The sequence below is a fragment of the Talaromyces rugulosus genome, chromosome V (assembly GCF_013368755.1).
Source record: "Talaromyces rugulosus chromosome V, complete sequence".
In the NCBI taxonomy this organism is placed as follows: domain Eukaryota; kingdom Fungi; phylum Ascomycota; class Eurotiomycetes; order Eurotiales; family Trichocomaceae; genus Talaromyces; species Talaromyces rugulosus.
In genome coordinates this window covers 2,364,696-2,388,555 of record NC_049565.1, presented here as the reverse complement: position 1 = coordinate 2,388,555, position 23,860 = coordinate 2,364,696, and the positions used below count along the sequence as shown (strand labels likewise).

Sequence of the window (23,860 nt, the reverse complement as noted above, 5' to 3'; positions counted from 1 at the left end):
CATAAGTCTTGTATTACTGACGCAATGAACTCGTTGCGTAAAAATATAAACCCGGACTTCATTTCAAATCGTAACATTCTAATACCATATCTATTCATAATATTGAAACAGTAACAAGAAAAGAAAAACAAATGAAACTCGTCAACCAACACAGAAAACAAGAAAATCGAAAAGAAGACGTAGAGTGGGAGCCGGTACTCTTCTTTATCTTCATTTCATTTTCGTATTATCGTTGTTGCGTGAAAAAGAAACAAGGCATTCAAAAGACTCCCAATTCCCATCCATATACGTAAACTAGGTACGTATAAAAATGCATAACATAAGCAGAACAAAGTTACCCAAGGAATAGTCCGTTGGTTATGCTTCACCCGAAGATAGCATTGGTCGACTACGGGCCATCTCTTGGCCAGGTAGTGACAGGATTTTTCCAATAGTGTAGGATTGAGGAGACCCTTCCAACGCAAATGTAAACTGCCATGCGTAGCTTTGCGGTAGGGATCTATTTCCATTTGCCGTTTAAACCAGTTCTCCCAAAATTCGTTTAAGTCGCCATTTTTGTTGTATGGCATGTGCTGTGTGGACCAAGTTATCCATTTGTCGCGCACTTCATCGGCATGCTTCGCTTCGATATGGAACCATTCTGTTTTTCCACTCTCAATTTTCTGTCTTGGGGAGCCGGTTATCGTTTCTCCTCTATCAGTGTGCTCATATGTTTGCGCGCCCAACTTATCCTTGAACATTGACACCTTTCTCTGGTTGTGCAATTCAATTTGAATTACCTTTTCAACCAGCTGGAAATAAGTGGACATTGCTGATACTGTGTATTTAAGTGTTCCAAACCGTTTCCTAGGACTAATTCGGGCTATCCTCGTACCGACATCATGCCCAGTTGATCCGATCTTGATGTATCCCGGAGTTTCTTCTCGCAATACGCAATAAACATGACCAAGTGATGCTGGATATTTCAGTGATTTCGGTCCCTCGACGAGCCGCCTATAAATTTTGCTGTCAATTTCGCCCTCTTCTATTGAGTCTTTGTAGGCGATGTATTGATTGTCCTTCGTCGTCGTCGAATTGTTGCGGGGCTGGCGGGATAGGCGGGATGATGGAGTCGGAGTGGGTGGGCACGAGTTGTCGTCATCGTTGGTCAAATCAATCAGTGATACACTTGGTATACTATATGGTGACAACTGGCCAGGAGTGTTCGATCGTGAAGTAACACTCGTTGAGTCATTCTGCACGAAAGGCCCTCCTCTTGGTAGCGTTGGATATGACACTTGCGAAGAAGAACGCAAAGGCGGGGGAGTAGAAGATGAGTTCTCGACGGACGGCGAAGGGGAAGAAGGTGTAGAAGTTGATTTGTTCATGGACGAAAGTGGATTGTTGGGGCGCTTTGTAAGCGTGGTTTTGAGAATATTCTTGCCCGTCTTCTCGCGTCGGCGGCTTCGAGCTCTAGACCGATTTTTGTTTTTGTGACTATTCTTCCGCGAGAACCCTTTCCATTTGGAAGTAATTCTTTTGTAGCAAACCATCGGGTAACGAGTATGGGTATCCTGGGAATTTGGCGTATAAGTATTGTACTTGGAAAATTAGGTGTCGTATGTATGGTATGTACTTTCATCTCAATACCCGTCAGGCGTTCCAGCCTTCTTTTAACAAAAATGCGGCGCAGACGACTTGTCCTCCCCCTTCGCTTCAGCCTCGTGGCTATGCGAACTAGTTCGTCTCATAAGGGAGTAGATGCTGTATAATTAATTGGCTGGCGGGGGCTAGCGGCGGTCCGGTCCGTGCACTAGTTTGGCAACTAACCAATAGAAACACAGTTTCCCCTTCTTAGGGTGGGGGCCGCCACAATGCCGGCTGATTCAAACAATACAAACATAAATTGATCATAGATTGGGACTGAATACAGGATAGCAAGAGGAAACAAGATTGTTTAATCCGAGAGAGGTTTTCTTCCATATATTTCTGCAAACATAACTCACCTAGACAGCGATCTATATTACCATTGGCAGCTTCTCCTCCTACGCATATCGCGGCGTTGAATGTTCTGAGCAGTGGAATGGTTAGGAAAATCGAATTTATCAAACTCAAGTCGATTAGCCTGGGAATATAGTCTCACCTCAATGCTTTTTGACTTTCCATGATACTCTAAATCGACCTTTGCGTTAACCAAAACCTCCTCTCTAGAGCTAAGTAAACAGGGTCGACAACGTACCTACTATGAGTCGAGCACCTTGCAGAAGAGACGACGCCAGCAAGATCAAAGCGACCACCTGGCCGAATCCCCAATAGTTCTCAGAGTCTCCATCCAGAAGCTTGTCGTTTCCTTCTCTCAATGCGATCAACATGTAGGTATGTAGTGGATATTGAACCAGCGCAAGTAGCAGAACGCTGAATTTATTGTCTGTCACCACATAATTGAGTTGTTTGACACTCTCCACGAAAAGGTCGCACAGTTGTCGTAGCTTTGGGGGTAGTTTAGTTGATAGCACATTGATGACACCTATAACGAACAACAATCCCACGTCAGTGGAAGAAAGCTGTTTATTCTCCTGGAAGATTCCAAGATCTGCTGAAATATCTTTTCCGGTTTTCGTCAATATATCATGTGATGGTAACATGGGGACTTGTAAACAGAGTCCCATGCTAACAACAAAATATAGGCAGGTCAACGAAAGGTATATGTTGTCCACGTAAGGATGCGAGGATGTCGAATCCGAAATTCGGTCAGCATTATAGCACTGTCCAGGAATATCATCATCCCATGTTTTTAACTTCATGCCGAACATGATGACAAAAGCGAGATATAAGAATAGGAAGACGACCAATAAAAGGGAACGATCCAAAATAGAAGTTTTCTTATGCCCAAACACATTCACGAGCGAAGCACAAACTGAAATTCTGTCAAGACGGTTAATTCAATTCCAGTAAGATGCAGTGAGCCCAGTTTATACTACTTACCCGGTTAAGCTGGCTATGTCATAAATAATGTGATAATGGTACAAGTTTAAAGTAGCGTGTTGAGCCATAGCTCCAATCAAGAGTGAGATCCCTTCAGGCACTTTCTATCAGTGTATAATAACGTAATTTCAGCTGTATCTTTTTGGTGTTTTTTTTTTTTCCAACCTACCATTCAATGTCTGCACATCACTGATGATAGCTAGCAATTGGTCGATGTACCACTTTTTCAACCGGCGTGAAATTAATCGAACATTGGATTTCCTTTCATTGAGAACATGGCATTTCTCAATATCGTCACGGTCTGATCGAGGAAAGAAGACTGTCATTAACTTTTGCGAGATCTTCGGAAGCCTCACTTCTGCAAATCTGGTGTCCAAACCAGCAGAATATATAGACAACGCAAACGACAAACCACCTTGGATGACAAATGAAAGAATAATCTGCGCTCAACAGCATGTTAGCCTTTGAAACTTAATGCAAACTGATGAGAATATGGGAAATATTTCTTTTCTCTCGCCTTACCCCTAGCCCTGCGATATCAGGGTTTGAGCTTCCAACATTCGCGCAGGCCATGTTTTGGCAAAAACTGTATGAGAAGATGACAAGGTGTATATCACAAGCGTAAAGACGTTATTAAACACTGAATAAAATAGAAAAAAGTCACACGCCAGTTTTGCATATTGGAAGTACTAATCTGAGGCTGAGTGACGTGGCAGTACATAAAAACTAGCCCCGCTCCCCGCAAGGCAGATTTACAAGGCTGATCGTTGAAGAAAATGCAGATTACTACACAATCATCTAAATAAGGAACTCCCATTTAGTTTTAATATTCTTTGTTTCATGTAATGCAATTCTATCACATATCTTGAAGTTCCATTTTAGTGAAGGTCTAAATCAACTGATCTTTTTGTTAAGCATTCTGTGCTAGGGCTTCGAAACGAATAATATAAACAACTCTGATTTTTATAAATATTAAGTTTATGTCTAGACCTTATTAGAAACTATTTCTTACTAACCTATAATAACTTTAAATAACGAACTATTAAGAGTTAAATTAGGCATTGTGTGGGTCTATGGCTACAGTTAATTAATATGCCCATCACCCGAGCCTAAGAAGCTTAAACTATTGAGCGGAGATCAGACTATTTAACAACGCTTTACTTACTTCTCAAATGGATGCAGAATCAATTTAGTTGAAATTAATATGAAACTTTTTTTGAACCTTACTAACGTAAGAGTTGAGTACACAAATGTCCGAGGGTATAATAGATCAAGGTTAAACCACAGAGACACCAACACTTTTCTATTTCAATATTTGAAGATAGAAAAAAAAATATCAAGTAGGTCAACAAGCGACCTGTTCTGCTGTCCCAATGCCGTCTCCTGAGGTAGTGAAGAAAGCAGCGGCAGCTCCCGTGTCGCTGCACAGATCAAAATGAATCTCCCCTCCGTACTGATTCGGTACATCACAGATTGGATTACCGTCTATGGGGCAGAGGTTGTTCACAACAACCTTGATCGTATTCTCAGTCACAGAATTGCCACTCGTGTCGGTTTGGATGGTCAATTGGTAGCAAGTTCCGCACGCGGGCCCAGCACCCTCATTGGGGCCAACACCAAACTGTTTTTGGCTGAGGGCGGCCGTATAAGGCGTTGAGTACTGAGAAGGATCGCCACAGGCATTTACTGCTGTGGCACAGTTTGGTGACCCGTTTTGGTCACCAGAGCCATAGTGAGTGAAAGTGGCTTTGGTTTGTGCCTGCACTGCGCTGATGCTTGCAGCCATGAGGAAAACCGTGTTAAGATTCTTCATACTGGAGTTTAAAATCGTTGGAGTTTCAAGGAACTGGAGATGAATTGATAAGTAATCGAGCGGTTCCAAGAGAAGAGCATGTATTAATTGAGAGTATACTGAAAAGAGCTTGTAGACGTATAGGAAATACTAGCTATTTAATAAGACAACTCTTCGTTAGGACTGAAAAGCACTCATATCTCGAATTCTTCTTGCCGATAATCCGCTGTTTTAGATTTGACACCCACAAGTGTTCATTGCTCGAGGATAAACACGGCCCTCTAAATGCAACACAGACTTTGTTTAGTCCCGCAGTAGCGAGTAATCATCGGCGGTTTAGCGCCAATGAGACTTCAATGTTGGCCTAGGTACGAGAAACAGGAAAGTTGAAACACCGAGAGTTTAATATAGCTCGTCTGCGACATTTTTGTCCTTCAAAATGAAGATCTTCGGGCAATCGCCTGAGGGCGTTTAGACGACATCTTTTTCTTTCCAAAGTGACATAGTGCATTAAATAAATATAGCCGGATAGCCAGTTAGTTTAGCGGAGATTACGATCTTTTTTTTTTAGTTCAAAAGGGATTTATGCTTATAATTGTATTCATAATTTCATAATGATGTACAAAAGTTGTGCGCATGGGTGTTGTTAATACCCTGATCTACCGGTAAAGAGGCTGCAATGTAAAACATTTCCTCATTTGATAACGCTCAACGATCAGAATTTTTTGTTTTGTGAGAAGAATAAAACCACGTATAAATATAGTTTTTTTGAAATTTTGTAGACATGCGGACCGAAAAGAGAAAATTTTGGGAGTGTATAATTCTGTTGGATACAGGCTCATTTTCATTAGGGCCCTGGCTTCCTTTCGTGATCTATTGGCGTGATTCGTAGCCGTGAATGGGAGACTGGTTCTTGCGCTATGAGGCGCGGATAATACTCGGATTTATTTGGCATCTCTCCACTGGTAAGTTCGCCCCGGATATCAGCAAAATACTGAAATGGATCTTGATCTGGGTATGTGCTTTTAATAACTTCAAGTACATCGGCTGGCGTAGCGACTTTCTCTATAACCATGCTATCAGCATTCATTTTCTTTTCAAACCAGGAGCTCCCATTCAAAAGCACTTTCTATAAATTTCTGCGTACCTATTGCGGGATTTTTATATCCAAGCAATTCTTTCGCGACACCGGCGGCAGCGGCGGCGGCATAACGCTGCCATAGGTCGTTCTTATGTGAATCGGCGTAGTTGGATATCCCCCTAATAACGATACACCTAAACTCGTTCATTAGGCCAGCAGCTTCCATTTCAAAACATAGTGCGTCATCAAGAGATTCGCTAATTTTTTCTCGTTCGGATGCATTTTTTATGACTTGATCTCCTGAGGCAATGAGACCATAGTGTAGCTGGGGAACATTGGATTCTTCACGTGTAGGACGTTCAACAGTCTGATATTTACCGCAGTCTTTGCAAGTGATTTCCCGGGATTCATGATGGTAATTTGAATTGAACAAAAGGTCTGTTGAATCTGGCGGTCGTGAGTATTCAGACATTTGTGGATATCTATCCAGCATTTCGCTAATGAACTGGGTAACATTTGAGCCATGAAGCCTGTGATCGGATTGCATCTGGGGCAGCACTGTTAACCATTCAGTTGGCGGAGGATACAAGTAACCCTTTCTCTGAAATCCTGTAATTGTGCTCTTCCCTAGGTCGTATTCAACAACCCCGCTTTTATCACCAGATGGAATACTAATCACAACATCCCCGAGCCTGATATTGTTTCTTGTACTCGGAATACCGCCGGCTGTACCAACAAGCAAGCGAAGACTAATCGACGGAAACGATTCCGAAATTCTGTTTGCGACGTGTGCTGCTGAAACCTTGCCCTGGTGGCCTACTGGCAAAGACGCAACAACAACATTGTGTCCAGAGAGCTGTCCGAGTGTATAAATCTTGAAGTCGCCGGTCACAGAAGGGAGTTGCTCGTGTTCTTCATCCATCATGCCTCTGATGGCACTCCGCTCTACTTCCAAAGGGCAGAGGATCGCTACGCTGTAGGAATTTCGGTTTAAAGGACTCATTTTGGTAGTAGTCGCCATCGCCGAAGTAGCTCTAGCACGCAACGTGGAAAAAAAAGTACCCCTTTTTAAAATCAGAAGTAATGGAAAATTATAGTCTCAATTGAAGTGTATGGAAGAAAGGAAAACAGAAACAAGGCTGGGCTGGGTAGAAATCAACCAGTGCAAATCGACAACATGTGCTAATTGGCTCGTCTTCGGCTAGTCATGCAAGATGCATCACACCACGAAGCAATTTAATAGGCCGCCATAGTGAAATGAGGGGAGCCAGTTTTCTAATTTTTCTCTCATTTGTGGGATTAGCAGTAACTGTATCGAAATTATGTTCAAGAACTACGCCAATGATTATCAATGTACAAACAACCTACCAAACTCATTATATTTAATTACAACTCGATCTTTACGGGGCACATAGCACTTGACTCTGGCTTGAATTAGCCTGAAAACCTCCAACCATACAATCCATGTCGGCTAACTGACAGGCAATTTAGGGTTTCGTGGAACAAACCCCCCCACAGTTTTTAGATATAACAGAGTCGTTCCTCTCTTGAAATTTTTCGTCGATGATCATTGTCTGTCTGTCTCTCATTTCTCCCTCGACATAAAGTTGCAGTATTTTTCACAAATAGCCCTCAAGGAATGTAGCTTCCAAGGCTGTGATCTTACCCATAGTCACATACACAACCATATCTTGGATAAGAGCTGATACTCTTGGCACTACATTGTGACGATTCCATTCGCTGTCGATCGCGTTATTATAAAATAATTATGTCAAGCTGCATCCATCCAGAATCTTCTTTCTGGTCGTTCTAGACTGACGTCGAAGGATCTGTGGATACTGAGTTTGAAAACTTAGTGGGGCCACGGAGCGTTCTAGGAAGGACTGATGTAATGAACCAGGATAGCATTGTTATTGAATCATAAAGATCATCAATTTGTTGCAGTAGTAGTATCAGTACAGAGTACAGAGCGGTGGTGGAGCCAGATACGTCATAATGGAGGCACATACCACAACGTCACTGCTTTCTGCGGCGATATAAGACTGCACTTTCTCGTCAACTCTTCCTGGTGACTATTAATTCCTCAACAACAAACAAAAGTACACACCGATACACATCTACACAGCCTAAACAATCTACATCATGTCTGAAGCCACTTTCCACACCACCAAAGAGGACATCCGCAAGCCCGAGTCCGGCACAGCCAAAGCTCGTGGCGGTGTCCCAGCCAACTCAAGCATTTCTGCCATGAAGGTAACTACCAAAACTAACCCTCTTTTTATGTTCAAAATTTAACACAAAATACAGTCCATCATCGACTCCAATACCAACAAACCCGAGCAAATCAACCAGGCCAAATCCAACCTCCCTCTGCCCGACCAGCCGCCGACCTCCAGCGACTGGAACTCATTCGACCAACGTACTGTCAACGTCGGCTCTGGTCGCCTTGAGACCGGCATCTCTGGCGAGGGCAACAGCGCCTTGCGGGGACCGGCCGCCGCAGAGAGCAGTGTGCGTATTGATGGTTCGGAGTATCACAAGCTCACGCAGCCGACGGGCAATGTTGGTAGACAGGGCCAGGAGGGGTTGAGCGATTTGCCCAAGGATGCGCTTTTGCGATAGGTTTTGGAACATGTAAAGTTTGAAAATTGTACATTATTGATTAGCCAATAAAGCCATGATCATTGTTCTAAATCTCATATACTAGGGGGTGTTTGTATAAGTGTATGCAATCGTAGCCATAGGTAGTTACAGCCATCTACCAGAATATCCACAGGTTAATTCGTTAAGCCCCAATTTTTAATCTCGAGCCAAGCCAAAATGAATATGTAGAGTGATGTATAGACCTCCTCAGGAATGATGTCATAGCCCTAACCCGGCCGTCAGCACGAAAACGACAGACCAACAAAAACACCAAAACAATGAACTGAATCGAAAAGAAACAAGACAACACATCCACAGCAGTTCCACTGATCGCCAAAGAATGCCCGAAATGGGAATTTCGGGCAAACATTTGACGTTATCGGACCCAGTTGCCCAGATCTGCCTTCGTTGTAACACTGACATCATCGCGACCAGAACCAACGTCTACCTCTACTTATATTTCGAGTCGCCGCTGGACAAAAATACTGCTCTTCATACACAATTGTAAATCAAATTTACCATATTTTTTTCAGATATCGACACCATGGATCTCCAAGGAACTCCCATCGGAAAGCCCAGCAAGGGTACCAAGGTTGGCCGCGGCGGGCTTCCAGTTCAGATAGAACTCACTAACTCTTGTATACTATAGGTCACAACCGACCCCTCGAGCTACAACCCAGTACAAGAAGGACCAGGTCCCATTACCAACGACTCGCTTGCTGCCGAATCCGTCCGACAAGGCGGCACATTCGCTAAAAACCCAGATAGCCAGCCGCTCGGCGTATCGGGACGCCAGTCGACTTTCAACAACACGGACACTTCCGGCGCAACCACACTCTCATCAGCCCAGCAATCCGGCGACCGCGAGAACCTCAATCGCCAGGAGCGATACCCTGATGCGCTTGGCGGCCAAGGCGATTATCCCGGCGCTCACCTGCCCGAGTCTGGATACGCTGGCGGACCGACGCGGGCCAAGAAGGATTTGGGCATTGGCACTCACCAGTACAACACTCAGGAGCGACAGGCTGCAGCAGCTGGAGGCAGTGGCAGTAGCGCTTACAACGACGGTACTGCTCCCTCATATGTGGCGCCCGTCACCGAGAATCTAGGCAGCGTCAAGCCGCACGGCAGCAATATCCGCGAGGGCGGCTTTTTCGATACCGACCGCAAGAACGCCAGCTTCAATTCTGAGATTGGCAGCGATAAGGATCCTGGCCGGCTCGCTGAGAACAAGATTCAGCGCACCAATGCCGAAAGCGGTGCCAATGCGGCGTACCCTAATCCTACCGTCGATGACACTCAACCCTACGGGGTGCTTGGAAGTGACCAGCGGGCGTGAGAAATTGATGTTGAGTAATCACGTACTACTACTATAGCCAGCGAGTTGTTTTTTAAACTTTTTAAAAATGTTATGGATTTAAGGTTTTTCAAATAAAACGTAGTGAACAAGGGGTATCGGCAAGGAATGGTCTCTTTCCCTTGCATGGCCGTTGACCAGTTGAGTCTTGACCGCTACTGGATGGAGGCTTATATTAAGGACCGAAAAAACAAAACTCAACCAGTTAAACTTCTCTGATTCTTGAAAGAACATCCTTTCAACCTCCGGAGCGGCGAATATCCAGTGTTTTACCTGATACACGATCAGCTCGTGCTACACACATATAATTACAAGTGCGGCACAAAGAGTCGAGGAAGCGAATCACAGACAGCATGCTGCCGTAGGGGGACGCTAATCCTCGTACAAAGCAAGGGTCTGCAGTGAACCAAGTGGGAGAAAAGTAGTTTAGCTAGTACAACAATAATTCAAGCCTTTTAAATAGTAGGTTGTCTCACTATAGAAGAAGAATAGTGCTCACTAAGAGTTTGCATGAGTAATAAATAGTAATTCAACATTGTTTCTAAGACAAGACGATCTCCACTCCGCATCCCAAAGCGGAACTAGCGCCAAACAAGCTTTTTAGTTTCGCCCAATACGGAATAGCGCACGGGAAAACAGTCCCGATTGGGCTCTCCTTATTTTTAGCCGAAACAAAACCTTTTTTGCGGCTGAAATCTTTTTACGTACAGTACAGTACGGAGGGCTAGTACACCGGTGTCTGACTGCATTATTGGAAAAAAGGGCTCTCTTTTGCGGCTCATGGGCTTATTACTGCTCAGCCCGGTGCGACGTAAAAGCGTAAACACATGTACGGAGTGCAGAGTAATATAAGACACCGCGGACCCTTGGCAGATGGCTTGATTGGCCCAAAATTACGCTGTTCGTTGGAGTCTCGACCAGGCAGCAACATTTTAACTTCGGAATTTTCCATTACCGGCTAGTAGTAGTTTGTAGTACAGTACGGTAGTTACCGTACTAAAGCATACTGCGAGCGGTTCACAACTTGGTACTTGGTCTCCTTGCGTATTATCAATTGATGTTGTGCGTACCGAGCCGGACAAAGACGAAACCCACCTGAATAAGCTATTAATAATTTCCAAGACAAGCCTTTTTAAGCACGGCTGCGCATGGCTAAAAAGGAAAATAATGTGAGACCTGATAGTTGCTGGTCGTACAAGCCCCGTGGAGCGTGAGCCTCTAGAAATACCGCGCCTTCCCCGCCCTAGTGACCATCTTTGTTGTCATCCCGAAACTCACTCTCTCTCTCTCTCTCTCTCTGCTTCTTCCTCTTCCCTCTGTATTTCCATTTGAGTATTCCTGGGCATATCCTCCTCCCTCTTGCTTCTCAGTTTTGTTTTCCATCAAAATCGTCGTCGGGTTCACCTCGGCCCTCGTCCATGGCGCCCATCTGTTTGGATAACCACGTTGGTGGTCGCCCAAATCCCTTGTACAACAAGGTATGACTCACTCTTTTTTTTTTCCTCCTTCTTTTTTTCACTCTCAAACAGCGCTAAATAGAGAAAACAGGGCTCTTTGATACGACTGTTCACTTTCCAGCACGATGATAATGCCCAAGACGAGGCTATCCGTGCTGGACACCAAAAGTATCCTCAAGTAGAGGCCCCAAAAAGTACCATTTCTCTGAAATGCGACGCCGCCTTGGGCTGTGGCACGCTGGAGTCGCGCTCTTATAAAGCACGAACATGGGCACGTGCAGTTGAATCGTCATTCGAGACAGATGCATCCAAAACCAGCAAGCAGAAGCAAGAGCCATCACACATGGATGACAGCACGCGCCTAGAAGAGTACTACGACGAGGACATATCTCCATTTGAAAGAGACCGTCGCATCCATGCATCAAAAAAGAACAAGAACAAGCAAGAGCTATCGCACACCATATACCAAGAAAACAACGAATACGAGAAAGAGAACGAGGACGAGGAGGTCGTCTCCCGAGTGTGCCAGTACAGCACGGGCAGTCGCTATGGCTATCTCATCGACCACTGTCCAGAATTCCAGCAGTCTGCTCCACCGCACCCGCATTTCGTCTCCCGTGCTCGCCATATCCAAACCTATCCTGAAACCTCCCACGGTGTTCGTGTCGATCTCACTCTGGGGACTATAACCCTAATCATGGTGTTCCTCCTGCTCATTGCCATCATGCTTGTTGAGATTGTCGACATCGTTTTCGACTCCAGAAGAACATCGTCCCCTGAAGGCGGGCGCAGAGGACGAAGCCGAACACGACGTGCTCTCGCCCGGGCATTTGGCGTGCCACGAAAGGTGTTTGTCGACAATCCGGAAAATGAGAAGGAAACCACTGGACTTGGGGTCTCGCTGGAACGATAGTCAGGTTTTTTTGGTTTGGTTCTTGGTTGATTGGGCGTTTGTACTTGTACACTGGAAGTTGTACCATATTGTTTTCCTTTCTTTGTCATTTCTTTTCCTATTGGTGTTATTTCGGTATCCTCCATGGTTCCCACCCACCGAGTAGACCCCGGATTATCGAGTCGAGTCGATACTGCTTTTGCCATTGTCTATATATCGGCAGTGCTACATGCAAGAATCAGTACACATGTATGAATCCATGAATTGTACCACGGTCATTATTTAAAAATTTTATCACTCCATGGTAGTACAGGATAATAACGATGATCAGCCATTAATTATATTTCCAAGAAACAGGCCAATTGAGGGAAATCTGTCCCTCAGAAACATCCGACATGGTGGAGTTGACATTCGCAGCAAAGGGTCCGCTGGTAAGGATGGAAGATCCATAATCTAACGTTCTACATTATCACCTTATATATCACTAGTGGTATAATATTCCCCGAACTACTTGAATAATCCCCGTTTTCAATGAATAAATACAGTCTATTTCTTGATTAGAAATATTAACGTTCAATATTCAATACTTGATTCATATGTATATCCGGAGACATAACATTTAAAAGTCTCCGTCATGCAGCTTCTAATACTGGTGGGCTCAGTGGGGTAATTTTTGGAGAATAAGGACTGACCATATAGCCGAAGGCTTCTTGGTTAGCAGCTAGCATGCTGAGAGTAATGTACAAACCTTGGGATATTAATAATGGTGAATGCTTACTAATTCCATGGCAACAGCAACAACGCAATAATTAATATAAATAATTCAAAATCTCGAGTGCGACGGTTACTACTACCCCTCAGTCGACATCTAGAACACTGAAAATTGCCCCTCTACAGTCATGGGCTCTATACATGAATCCAAAGCTGCTGTCGTCCCAGCACAGGGACTCCCATACTTCACCCCAGCAAACCATGACTCCGGCGCTGCAAAAGAAAGCTCTACTGCTTCCATCCCAACCATCTTTCAACCGCTCACCATCCGCAATGTGACACTGAAAAACCGCATCGTGGTTTCACCCATGTGCATGTACTCTGCCGAAAGCAACCCGTCGTCGCCTGCCCTGGGCGCAATGTCAGACTATCATCTCGCGCACCTGGGCCACCTTGCCCTCAAGGGCGCCGGTCTCGTCTTTACCGAGGCAATGGCTGTCCAGCCCAACGGCCGCATTTCGCCCAACGATTTGGGGCTCTGGCAGCACGACGAAGGATCCGAGTCTGTCCAGTTCAAGGAACTCAAACGCGTCGTCGATTTTGCGCATTCCCAGGGTGCTCGTATAGGCGTACAACTGGGTCACGCTGGTCGCAAGTCGAGTATGGCTGCACCATGGCTCGCTGCTGCCAGTGGAACGACGAATTTGCGAGCTGATGCTGATGTGTACGGATGGCCGGACAATGTGGTTGCGCCGACTGGTGGTGCTGAGATGATCTGGAAGCGCCCGAGCACGGAAAATGGCCTTGATGGATTCCATACGCCTCGCACGTTGAGTGTGTCTGAAATCAAAGACCTCGTATCGGCATTCGCAGCATCAGCGGCCACCGCCGTCAAAGCTGGTGTGGACGTGCTCGAGATCCACGCTGCGCATGGCTACCTCTTGAACCAGTTCCTCAGCCCCGTAACAAACAGACGCACGGATGAGTACGGCGGCTCGTACGAAAACCGAACTCGTGTGTTGCGTGAGACCATCTCGGCCGTGCGCGGCGCTATTCCGGACAGTGTGCCCTTGTTCCTGCGCGTCAGTGGCACCGAATGGCTCGACGAATCCGCAGTTGCCCAGCAAGTCGGCGGTAGCTGGGGTGTGGACTCGACGGTACGACTGGCAAAGGAGCTTCAAGACCTGGGTGTTGATTTGATTGATGTCAGCTCAGGCGGGAACCACGAAACGCAGAAGATCAAGTTCTCCAAGACATATCAGACCGCCATTGCCGCACAGGTTCGCAAGGAGCTGCGTGCCGCCGGTCGAAAGACTCTGGTTGGTGCAGTGGGATTCATCACAGAGCCCTCGCAGGCGAAGGACCTGGTTCAGGGCGCTGAGCAGAGCGATGATGTTGTTGATGTAAAAGCGGAAGCCAAGGCTGTCGAGGGCTTGGTCAGTGGGCCTGAGCCTGATGCAGACTGTGTCTTTGTGGCGCGTGAGTTCCTCAGAGATCCGGCCTGGGTGTTCACTGTCGCCAAGGAGCTGGGAGTCAAGATTACTTATCCAATCCAGTTTGCGCGGGCTTTTTAGACTGTAATATACTACGTTAGTATAGACTATTGGTCATTTGTGGTGGTTTAGATGATAACGAATTACTTGGTAATCCTACTACTTATGATTTTTTTTTCAATTTTAATAGCCTCCACTTCCATATCCAACAGTTATTATGATCGTCACCATCTTATTATTGCTGCGTACTGCATACATTTTATAGATATATCGCGCTAATCCCCTTTCGCATAACGACTCCTTAGTCAGCAGCCCTCGGCTAGCGCACTTTGTCGCCCACACAACTTTTTCGCGGCTGCCGAGGACGATCGACTCTGGAATTTCGACAACCGACAAATCGCCCATTCACCGTCCGACCAAAAAAAAAAAAGAAGCTCAATAATTCACAATGGCCAAGGTATTATTACTCACTATTCAAGAAGATATATATATTTTTCCCCTCGTCTCTAACTCCCATGTGCAGACTAAGAAATCCGGTGACACCATCTCGAGCCGTCTGGCTCTCGTCATGAAGAGTGGAAAGGTCACCATGGGCCAAAAGTCCACTCTCAAGTCGCTCCGATCTGGCAAGGCCAAGCTGGTTAGTCACTGGAATATTTTTGTGTTTTGAAAAGGAAAGGGTTTTAACCGTTGGCACAGATCCTGATCGCTGGAAACTGCCCCCCTCTCCGCAAGTCTGAGCTTGAGTGTAAGCGACCCAGAAACAAAAAAAAAACAAAACTCCGGGCATGGACTGACAATTGAAAAAAAGACTACGCTATGCTCGCCAAGACCCCTGTCCACCACTACAGCGGCAACAACGTGAGTTGAAAACTCTTTTCCCTGCAAATTTAGACCCCGAGATACCTACCACTGGTTGTCGACTTCGGAGGCAATCTCCGTTGCTCAGAGAAGAGGTCTCCCCATCGTTTCTAATATATGAATGAGGAGGAGACCTTGGAGAGCGGATTTTGCTCGGAGAAGGGATCACCTTTGTCTTGCGACGAAGGGATTCTGGAGAGCTTTTTGACTGACAGATAACCTTGCAGATTGAACTTGGAACTGCCTGCGGTAAACTCTTCCGGTACGTTTTTTTTTTTTTTTTCGAAATTATATATACAATGGTGCTAATTTTTTCTTCAGCTGCTCCACCATGGCCATCCTTGACCAGGGTGACTCCGACATCCTCTCCCAGGAGGCTTAAATTCTCGTTTGAAAGACTGTACTGTACGTCTTGTGAAGGGCATCTTCGAGGGAAATCCATCAGGTTTCGGATCTGATGTGAATGCATATCCGGCTTGATGTATAAGCTTCCCGGGGTGAAAAAGTTTTCTCTAGCTACCATGATACCACGATCAAAAAGAACGAGTTATTGAGCTTCAAATTTTCTTCACCTCCTCTTCGCTTCTGTAGAGGTAGAATTGTGTTTGGAAGGGCCTTATTATTTTTCTGTTTTCTACTTTTGAGATAACCTCTGTAATTACGCGCGGTCAGGGTTTGGAGTTATGATTAGCGATTTTTCTATCAAATCCATTTATTGAAATCTCAACATGTTCCGTACTATTAATGTGCCAATATGAAAAGAGTTGTCACAATTCAATGGTGAAATTGAAAATAGTTGATTGTCATTCCTAATTCCCGCCTTTTATACACCGCTAAGAAAAAAAACGCCGAGAGATGAATCAAATGATATCCCCACAAAGCTGACAAGGACTGCGTCCTTTTTCTGCCGTTCAATACAACAAAAAGAAACAGGAAAAATATACAGCGATTGTAGATGAGTCCCTCACATAACATTAAGAAAGAATAGCAAAGCAAAGCAGAGAGAGAAGAAAATTGGCTTACGTTCAAATCTTGATCTTTTCTTGCTCTTTCTGAGCCAGCTTCACAAGATCCGCAAACGCCTTGCCAAAGTCTTCATCATCTCCCTCGCTGTCCTTCTTCTTGCTCTTGCCGCTCGATTTGGGAGTCACCATGACCACGCTGGTTGGGCGCTTCGTGGCGCCGGCCGCACCGAGCTCTGCCCTCGACGTTACGAAAACATAAGGGACACCGTGCTCTTCGCACAGCACGGGGATATGGCTAATGACGTCTGGCGGCGAAATGTCGGCAGCGAGAATGACCACTCCAATGGGCTCTGTGTTGGGCGCGTTGGCGGCTGGAATGGGGCTTTTGCGAAGGGCCTTGACGACCTCTTTGACACCACGCTTGAGGGATTTGTTGACAGCGGCTGGCGATCAGTTAGCTAGGAACATTGAAAGACACGGGGGGGGTTCGTAATTGGGTACCTTTCTTCACAGTCTTGAATACCTTCTTCGAGGTCTTGTCCTCCACCAGAGGGTCGGCAAATGGCACAAGAGCGCCAACCAGTTTCTCCGTGACGTCGGTCATTTCAACATTGTCATTGACTTCAACATCTTCGACCTTGTCCAATCCTTCTAGCACCTTCTCAGTGATTTCCTTCTCGGCGACGTCGGAGAGCTTCTTTTCCTTCTTTTTCTCTTTCTTTTGCTTGTGCACGCCGTCGCTTTCGGAGCGCTTCTTTTCCTTCTTCTCCTTCTTGTCTTTCTTTTCTGACTTGTCTTTACCCATTTTGTATTTTCGGACGCCTTGTCGATTGAATTGGAAAGTAAAAGCGAACGTGGGGAATTGCGAAGAAAGTTGTTTGGCAAATTCAAAAGTTTGAGGGAAAAAATTAGAAAAATCGGTCTAAAATTTTAGTTCTCCGCAGAGAGATTTCGGCGCTAAGTCGGATTGGGTTCCAAGCTTTCGTTTCCCGAGCGGCGCCTGCTTTCGTCAACCAAACAACAAAGCAAAGAAGACCTCGCGTCTTTGGGTTCCTTGTAACAGACTCTCGATCGTCTATGTGTGTGGCGGGGTTTGTTTTGTTTATTTTTTGTTTTTTTCTGGTTTAATGTGACTTTTTTTTGAGTTGTGGTCTTTTTATGGTCTGTTGGCTCGTCTACCTCCTTCGCAATGGCGTCCAGTGAAACGTTCCGGCAGTCTGTCCGGCCGTCGCAACCAGTCAAAAACAGTCAGTATTGCATAATGAATGCTCCTCGGGGATATGGAAAGTGTCGATCTAATATCATGCCTTTATATAGATGCCGAGAACGAGGAACTACGTGTTCAGGTGAACACGCTGCGCTACGAGTTGGATAACCTCAAACAAGAGCGGGACTTGATGGAACTACGACATGAAAAAGACCTTCGCGACCTCCAACTCAAGGCAGACTCTGATTTCCGAAAGGCACAGGTTCGTGTTCGCCCCTGCTTCTAGGTATTATATTGTTATCTTTTTTTCTAAATGGAGATGGATTATTCTACAGGGAGCCGAAGCCTCGAGCAGCCGCGCAAACCAGAAATGCGAAGCGCTCGCAAAGGAACTGAAAGAAACCCAAGAATCGGCATTGAACGACAAAGCAAATTCTGAGCGGCGCATCCGCACGCTACAAGACCAGAATCAATCTCTACAAGAAGACTTGACCGATGTGGAGGCACGGCTGTCGGATCAAGAGCGACAGTATAAATATCAAATAAAAGAGCTTGAAACTATTCGCGCCTCGCTGGAAAGGACGGTCGAGGAAGTACAGAGGGATCTGCAAGCAACAAGAGACCATGGGACCTCAATCCAAGAGCGTCTGTCGCAGCGCGAAACAGAGGTTACAACGTTAGAGACGGAGAACTTGCGCCTCAAGGCTGATGGCGGAGGATCCGAAGAAATGGTCGTTCTCAAGAGAGAGCTTTCGGAGCAAGTCGCACATATCAAAAAGCTGGAATCGGCAAACCGGGAGCAAACGTCTGAGCTGGGCCATCTACGAAAAATACAAAGAAACGTCGAGGTGGTCGAAGAACAAAAGAAGTCGCTCGAAAATCAGCTGCAACTCATGAGAAACATCGAAACCGAGCTAGGAAATGCACAGATTCAGAAACAAGTTTTGGAAGACGAGCGGAGGTCATGGACAAGTCTTATTCAATCGAATGAGGACCTGGAAAATCTCGACTCCCCAGAGGCAGTGGTCAAGGCCCTTGTTGAGGAACGGATTGGAAAGCTTACTTTGATCGACAAGTTAGGAACTGTTGAGCCTCAATTAATGGAAAAGGACGAAATTATCCAGGGACTGGAAAGCGAGAAACGCCAGTTTAAGCAAGAGATTGAAAAACTGCGAAATGCTGCGTCTGCACCCGGTGGAGCCAGCGATGCTCGTGCCAAGTTCAGACTAGAGCGCCAGCGAGCGTTGGCCGTGAAGGAAGTTGAATACTTGCGTGCCCAGCTAAAGACGTTTGACATGGAGGAGTTGACGATGCACGAGGAGGACAACCGCTACGACGAACACAAAAACCAACAGATTGCGCAACTCGAGCAACTCGTTGATGAATATCGCGTGGAATTACACAAAATCCATGAGCAGTTATCAGCTCGAGAGACATCGCAAGAGGAAGAAGCGCCCCGAGGAGTGAAACGGCCCCTATCCCCTGCTGATAGCGACGTCGAGTCAGAACGCGTTTCTGTATTGTCTCGCAAAAACCGTACATTGCAAGACGCCCTCTCAAAATCCGAGCAGGACACCAAAGTCTTGCGTCACGAGTTGGACGCAACCAAATCCCATCTCACGACTCTACAGGAGCAATCCCGTACTCGTGTTCTCCAACTGCGTGCGAACCCGACATCTGAAGCCGAGAATCTGAAAATGTCCACATTACGCGCTTTGCAAGCAGAGAACCGCGATCTCCTCACGCAATTGCAAAGCGACCACGCCCAAGTCCGGGTTGTCCCCGTTAGCACGCTCGACAGTCTCAAACTCGAGATGCAAGACATGGAACGCACCGTCGCCGAAAAGGAGAAACGCATGCGCCGCCTCAAGGAAATCTGGACGGCCAAATCCTCCGAGTTCCGTGAAGCTGTCGCGTCTGTGCTGGGTTACAAACTCGATTTCCTGCCCAATGGTCGCGTGCGCGTTACATCCATGTTTCATCTTTCACCAGCATATCGACACGGCGATCGCAATGCTGGACCTGACGCCCGCGGTCCCGGAAGTATGGGCGACGGCGAGGAGAATTCGATTGTGTTTGATGGTGAAAATGGGACCATGAAGATCTCCGGTGGACCCAACAGTCTGTTTGCGCTAGAGATCAAACATCTGATCAAGTTCTGGGTGGAAGAGAGGAAGGATATTCCTTGCTTCCTTGCTGCCATGACTCTTGAGTACTACGACAAGACGACTCGCGCTGCGAGGGTATGATTTTTTTGGGGAAACAAAGAAGAAGGAGAAGAAAAAGTACATTTAGATACCCGGTATAGTTCGCTGATTTGGTTTTTTGTGTATATTCGAATCGGGCATTTCTGTATGGACTGGCGGTTGGAGTTGGGTTTTTTTTTTTTAAGGTTATATTATTGGGTATTGTTGACATGTCATTGGAACACGTTATGTAGCATTTGAGTGGTCTTTTTTTTTGACAATTTCAATATATCTTCACATCTTCCATGATTAACTCACACACAACATTGGAACATACATGTATGCTTTTCTCATTTGGAGAACACGGTAGAGCAAATATCTACTGTATTTGGTATTGTGAGGCTGGTAATCGCTGGGATGAAAATAACTATTCCAAAAAACAATATGTTCATATAGATAAGGGGAAACAAACAAAGGCTAGTAGTGATAAGAGGCGGTGGTGGATGGGATGACATAGACATAGTACATGGACAAAAGCCAAGAAAAGAATACTAAACAAGAGAAGTGAATGTTACGCCAAAAATAAAACAGAGAGGATTAAAAAAAAGAGTAAAGAGCAGTCAGCAGTCGATAATTGATCGACAGGTAGGTAGCTAAGTATAATCCAAAAAGGCAAAAAAAAAAAAAAAGGGCCATCTAGCATTTTGAAACTCCTCTCATGAGGAGACGTATTTACCAGCTACTAATTTCCGAACGGTGCGGACTTCTTTCCACGTCGGAGAGACTGGTGTCGGTGTAGAGTTGCCACCGTTGCTTTCGTCTGCAAACGGATCTTTAGCAGTCTGCCCCTTGTCGGCAACGCTGATACCAAGACGCGATGTGGCGTCGGTGGTGTGGTACTCGAACTTGGTGTCGACTTTTCCCTTGCGTGGCCAGCTCACGGCGGTCGTGAACCGGACGAGCAATTTGTTCTCTGCGTCTGGTTTAACTTCGAGTTCGGGCAGCTTCCATACAACTGCGGATTGCTTGCGCCGGAACGCGGCACCAGTGTTGGGATACATGACTGCGGCGGTCGCTCGTGCAACTTCACGCGGTTGTTTAGTGACTTCGTCTTCTGGAGAAAGATCCAGGTTGACGGTGATCACGACATTTTTCAGAATGATCGACCCTGTTGGTTCGCCAGCCGTAAAGGCTGGGTTGACCTTGTAGGGGATAATGGCGCTTGCCTGGAATTCTTCAAGATTCCAAGCTGGTGTAAAAATGATTGGAGAATATGATGACACGCTTGTAGATGGAAGGTGAACTTGGTATTTGAACGCTACCGTGGGGATGGAGCGAGCAATCTTCGCCAGAGACACGGCGTACTCTCCTCTTTTCTCGTCGTCGGTGTTGGACACCTCGGCCACAAAATGCGGATTCGCAGCCACCTTTTCAAGCAAGGCGAAATTGTCTAAACGTATGGTGCTATTTTCCGGGGTCGTGCCTGGGACAGCATTGTATGCCAGTGCCAGCTCACCAACGACAAACGACTTGCTCACGCTGCCGCCTTCAAACCAACTGTTCACCGTTTCGACTACGGACGCATTCAGACCTGGGTCATGCAGTTCTGGGTGTGACACAGGACCCGAGATACTATGCAAAGTGTGCGAAGAGTGAATAGATGTTGTGTCGGACATGGCTCTGTCTTCCTGGCTCAGTGGTGCTGGAGCAACAGGAGCAGGTGGAAGAGGAGACTTTGCCAGGGGTTCCGGGGGAGGTGCTAAGCTTGCAGCGGGCGATATGGCTGGTCCTGGTTCAGGGCTCGCTGATGATGCGACGAACATGGTGTTTCGCACATCGCGTCGGCCACGAATGGTTCCGGCGTTTCGTCTAATGCCGGATTGAAGTCCTTGCTGCTCAACGTTAATATATGTATACATATTTTGAGGGTTGCAAATTTTATTTACCATGCGCAGGGTATTCGCGATGTCATCCATTGCTTGCTTAGCTTGTTCTTCATCTTCGTGTATGGGCTGATCCCGGATTGTGAGATTCAATCCAGATTCCTCCAAGCTGTCAAGGCATGGTTAGCCACTATCAATCGCCGAAACTTGTAGGTCAACTTACCCGGCAGCTTCTCTTTGGGCTCTTGTGATCTCATCGACAGTAGACGGCTTCTCAGTAAAGCCTTCCGAGTCGACCGGCGGCTATAGAAAACGGGGTTAGAAATATAAGGTGATTAATCTGGGTGGTGGAAGTACCTGGGCTGCCGCTGTCTGAGCTTGCTGGCTATCAGCAAGATTGGCAGCAGTCCCGTTCGTGATCACAGGGGCTTCTGTCGCTTCCCGGATGGGCGTAATACCGGTAGATTCTTCGAAAATGGGAGGGTCTCGTAATGAAACAGTAGTAGGGGGACTGGCTGTGGAATCACCGGCAATACTGGGTGAATCCCGGCCTGGCGGAGTAGACGGAAGTTGTGTGTGCACATCTCGAGACGAATCACCTCTGCGGAATGAAAATCCTGTACGACTCTTCTTTTCCTGGCCAGAAATTGAAGTTCCAGAACCCAGCGCAACACTTTTCCGGCGGTTCATGACCGTTCCCAATCTACGCAACCCGCCCATTTTTGGTGTCTGCCTAGGCTCCGGTACTGTTCTCGAGTCAATTTCTCCGCATATTAACAAAACAAGAACGAGCCTTCTCACCTGGAGGGCCTTCTCGACCAATACGGCCGGATCGATTAGAGTATTGACTTGCAGCATCATCTTGAATACGGGGTGGCGGAGGCAGATCGACAGGCGGAGGAGTATTCACAGGAGCAGTTGGCACAGGGGCTGGCGGCGGCGGCTGCGGCGGAGGAGCAGCAGCCGAACTGCTTCTCCTCAACGGTGCCGATTCTCTCCCTCCGCCGATCTTGGCGGCAAATGTCTTGATCTCATCAGCTGTTTGCACGTTAAGCAAGGCATTCAAACAGCTTTCGGCGGTTTGTCGACTCCGTTCTACTTGGTCGGCTTCATGCGTTTGGAGCTGCGTGAGTACATCGCGAAGATGGTTCAGTCTGCTCTCATCAACAGACTGCAGCTGCTCAAATACGAACGGCGCGCGTGATTCCCATTGTTGAGTAGCTTCGGCCAAGGAAGACGAGGCTGCGATTGCCTTGTCCGCGCCCTTTGAGCGTTTTTCTTTAGCCTTCTGTAACCTTTTCTGGGCCGCATCCAGGCTCTTTGCCAAGTTCACCAGGTCATTGTGAATGGATGGCATTGAGCTCAAGTCTCGGTTCTTGGACCCATACTCTCTCAGCGGTCTTTCCACATCTTGTTCGATTTTCGACGCAAGGGTCTCGTGAGAGGCAGCAAGTGATTCGGTGGCGGTAACTATTCGCTTCCAGGGCAATTGAAAGATGCTAGTATCGTGTTTTAGCGCTCGTCACGACTGCCTTCGCGAGACTGTCTTACCCCAAGGTGGCACTATCATCCGGCAGCGGCCTCCGGGCAAGCTTCCGGAGGCCTTGGACATAGAGCTCCTCTACACGTCTCCGCTCCTAAACCGGGCATGAGCGTCAGTATTGTCCAGCCAGCTGCTCGTCTGCATTTCGATGGCCTGCACGTACCTGCAACCAATCGGCGATGTCGACATTGACTTTGTTGATCACGCGAATGCGGTCATTCAGAACAGCTGCGGCCTGTGGAGGCTGCAGTGACGTCTAATAGCGGTAGCAAGTTAGCAATATGCGTAAGAATTGGATGGGAGCTGTGGGAACGAGCGCACGCACCAACAATGCTGGGTATTCCTGTCGTGCTAGATCCATGGCTGCAGCTCCTATGTTCGTGAGGAGGACATAATAAGGCGACGGGACAACGGTGGAACAATGGCAAAGGCCCGCGGGCTAATGAATGAAAACGAGCCGTATAATAAAGGATGGTAACAATAGGCGGGGGCTCGCGATGGGCTGTGGACTGTACAGAGGAGCTCTGGACGAGATGCGACAAGAGAGAGACGGAGCCACCGAAGCCATTTCTTCGGGCCAAACGTCAGGCGAGGGCGGAGAAAAGACCCGCAGTTTGCTGGTTTCTGGCAGTCTGATTGGCCAGTTCTGCCGGCTGCTCTCGGCTAGGCCGTTTGCGGCTAGAATGGCCGTCTGGACCAATCACCTCTATGGAAACATTATGTTGCTTGTCTGGAGGGATCCTTCGTACATATATAAGGCTGGCTCCCTGGCAGTCGGTTTCTAGAGACAAAATAGGCGGCGACGACGACGTCCGCCTGCACTGC

General features: G+C 46.8%; 11 protein-coding genes across 11 annotated transcripts; 6 read left to right on the top strand and 5 right to left on the bottom strand.

Annotated features, from left to right (window-relative positions):
* Positions 1–78: 78 nt before the first annotated feature.
* TRUGW13939_09375 (uncharacterized protein) lies at positions 79–3,537 on the bottom strand (the record flags this gene model as incomplete). The annotated part of the gene is made up of 8 exons (XM_035492497.1): positions 79–90; positions 339–1,495; positions 1,986–2,050; positions 2,123–2,151; positions 2,223–2,904; positions 2,965–3,064; positions 3,134–3,404; positions 3,487–3,537. 8 exons carry the CDS (start codon positions 3,535–3,537, stop codon positions 79–81), a joined length of 2,367 nt encoding a protein of 788 aa, XP_035348390.1.
* A 772-nt stretch (positions 3,538–4,309) lies between these two features.
* TRUGW13939_09374 (uncharacterized protein) lies at positions 4,310–4,777 on the bottom strand (the record flags this gene model as incomplete). Its single annotated transcript, XM_035492496.1, has 1 exon — positions 4,310–4,777. One exon carries the CDS (start codon positions 4,775–4,777, stop codon positions 4,310–4,312), a length of 468 nt encoding a protein of 155 aa, XP_035348389.1.
* Positions 4,778–5,853: 1,076 nt separating this feature from the next.
* On the bottom strand, positions 5,854–6,858 carry TRUGW13939_09373 (uncharacterized protein; the record flags this gene model as incomplete). The annotated part of the gene is made up of 1 exon (XM_035492495.1): positions 5,854–6,858. The coding sequence occupies one exon, from the start codon at positions 6,856–6,858 to the stop codon at positions 5,854–5,856; it is 1,005 nt and encodes a 334-aa protein (XP_035348388.1).
* Positions 6,859–7,979: 1,121 nt separating this feature from the next.
* TRUGW13939_09372 (uncharacterized protein) lies at positions 7,980–8,459 on the top strand (the record flags this gene model as incomplete). The annotated part of the gene is made up of 2 exons (XM_035492494.1): positions 7,980–8,090; positions 8,145–8,459. 2 exons carry the CDS (start codon positions 7,980–7,982, stop codon positions 8,457–8,459), a joined length of 426 nt encoding a protein of 141 aa, XP_035348387.1.
* Positions 8,460–9,024: 565 nt separating this feature from the next.
* Positions 9,025–9,819, top strand: TRUGW13939_09371 (uncharacterized protein; the record flags this gene model as incomplete). Its single annotated transcript, XM_035492493.1, has 2 exons — positions 9,025–9,072; positions 9,130–9,819. The coding sequence occupies 2 exons, from the start codon at positions 9,025–9,027 to the stop codon at positions 9,817–9,819; spliced, it is 738 nt and encodes a 245-aa protein (XP_035348386.1).
* Positions 9,820–11,255: 1,436 nt separating this feature from the next.
* On the top strand, positions 11,256–12,207 carry TRUGW13939_09370 (uncharacterized protein; the record flags this gene model as incomplete). Its single annotated transcript, XM_035492492.1, has 2 exons — positions 11,256–11,315; positions 11,386–12,207. The coding sequence occupies 2 exons, from the start codon at positions 11,256–11,258 to the stop codon at positions 12,205–12,207; spliced, it is 882 nt and encodes a 293-aa protein (XP_035348385.1).
* An 878-nt stretch (positions 12,208–13,085) lies between these two features.
* Positions 13,086–14,471, top strand: TRUGW13939_09369 (uncharacterized protein; the record flags this gene model as incomplete). Its single annotated transcript, XM_035492491.1, has 1 exon — positions 13,086–14,471. One exon carries the CDS (start codon positions 13,086–13,088, stop codon positions 14,469–14,471), a length of 1,386 nt encoding a protein of 461 aa, XP_035348384.1.
* Positions 14,472–14,838: 367 nt separating this feature from the next.
* Positions 14,839–15,633, top strand: TRUGW13939_09368 (uncharacterized protein; the record flags this gene model as incomplete). Its single annotated transcript, XM_035492490.1, has 6 exons — positions 14,839–14,847; positions 14,914–15,030; positions 15,090–15,138; positions 15,202–15,251; positions 15,479–15,513; positions 15,573–15,633. The coding sequence occupies 6 exons, from the start codon at positions 14,839–14,841 to the stop codon at positions 15,631–15,633; spliced, it is 321 nt and encodes a 106-aa protein (XP_035348383.1).
* Positions 15,634–16,276: 643 nt separating this feature from the next.
* TRUGW13939_09367 (uncharacterized protein) lies at positions 16,277–17,021 on the bottom strand (the record flags this gene model as incomplete). Its single annotated transcript, XM_035492489.1, has 2 exons — positions 16,277–16,659; positions 16,718–17,021. The coding sequence occupies 2 exons, from the start codon at positions 17,019–17,021 to the stop codon at positions 16,277–16,279; spliced, it is 687 nt and encodes a 228-aa protein (XP_035348382.1).
* A 384-nt stretch (positions 17,022–17,405) lies between these two features.
* Positions 17,406–19,672, top strand: TRUGW13939_09366 (uncharacterized protein; the record flags this gene model as incomplete). Its single annotated transcript, XM_035492488.1, has 3 exons — positions 17,406–17,463; positions 17,534–17,685; positions 17,759–19,672. The coding sequence occupies 3 exons, from the start codon at positions 17,406–17,408 to the stop codon at positions 19,670–19,672; spliced, it is 2,124 nt and encodes a 707-aa protein (XP_035348381.1).
* A 653-nt stretch (positions 19,673–20,325) lies between these two features.
* TRUGW13939_09365 (uncharacterized protein) lies at positions 20,326–23,396 on the bottom strand (the record flags this gene model as incomplete). The annotated part of the gene is made up of 8 exons (XM_035492487.1): positions 20,326–21,501; positions 21,556–21,661; positions 21,716–21,795; positions 21,850–22,238; positions 22,294–22,991; positions 23,044–23,129; positions 23,199–23,291; positions 23,361–23,396. 8 exons carry the CDS (start codon positions 23,394–23,396, stop codon positions 20,326–20,328), a joined length of 2,664 nt encoding a protein of 887 aa, XP_035348380.1.
* Between the last annotated feature and the right edge of the window lie 464 nt (positions 23,397–23,860).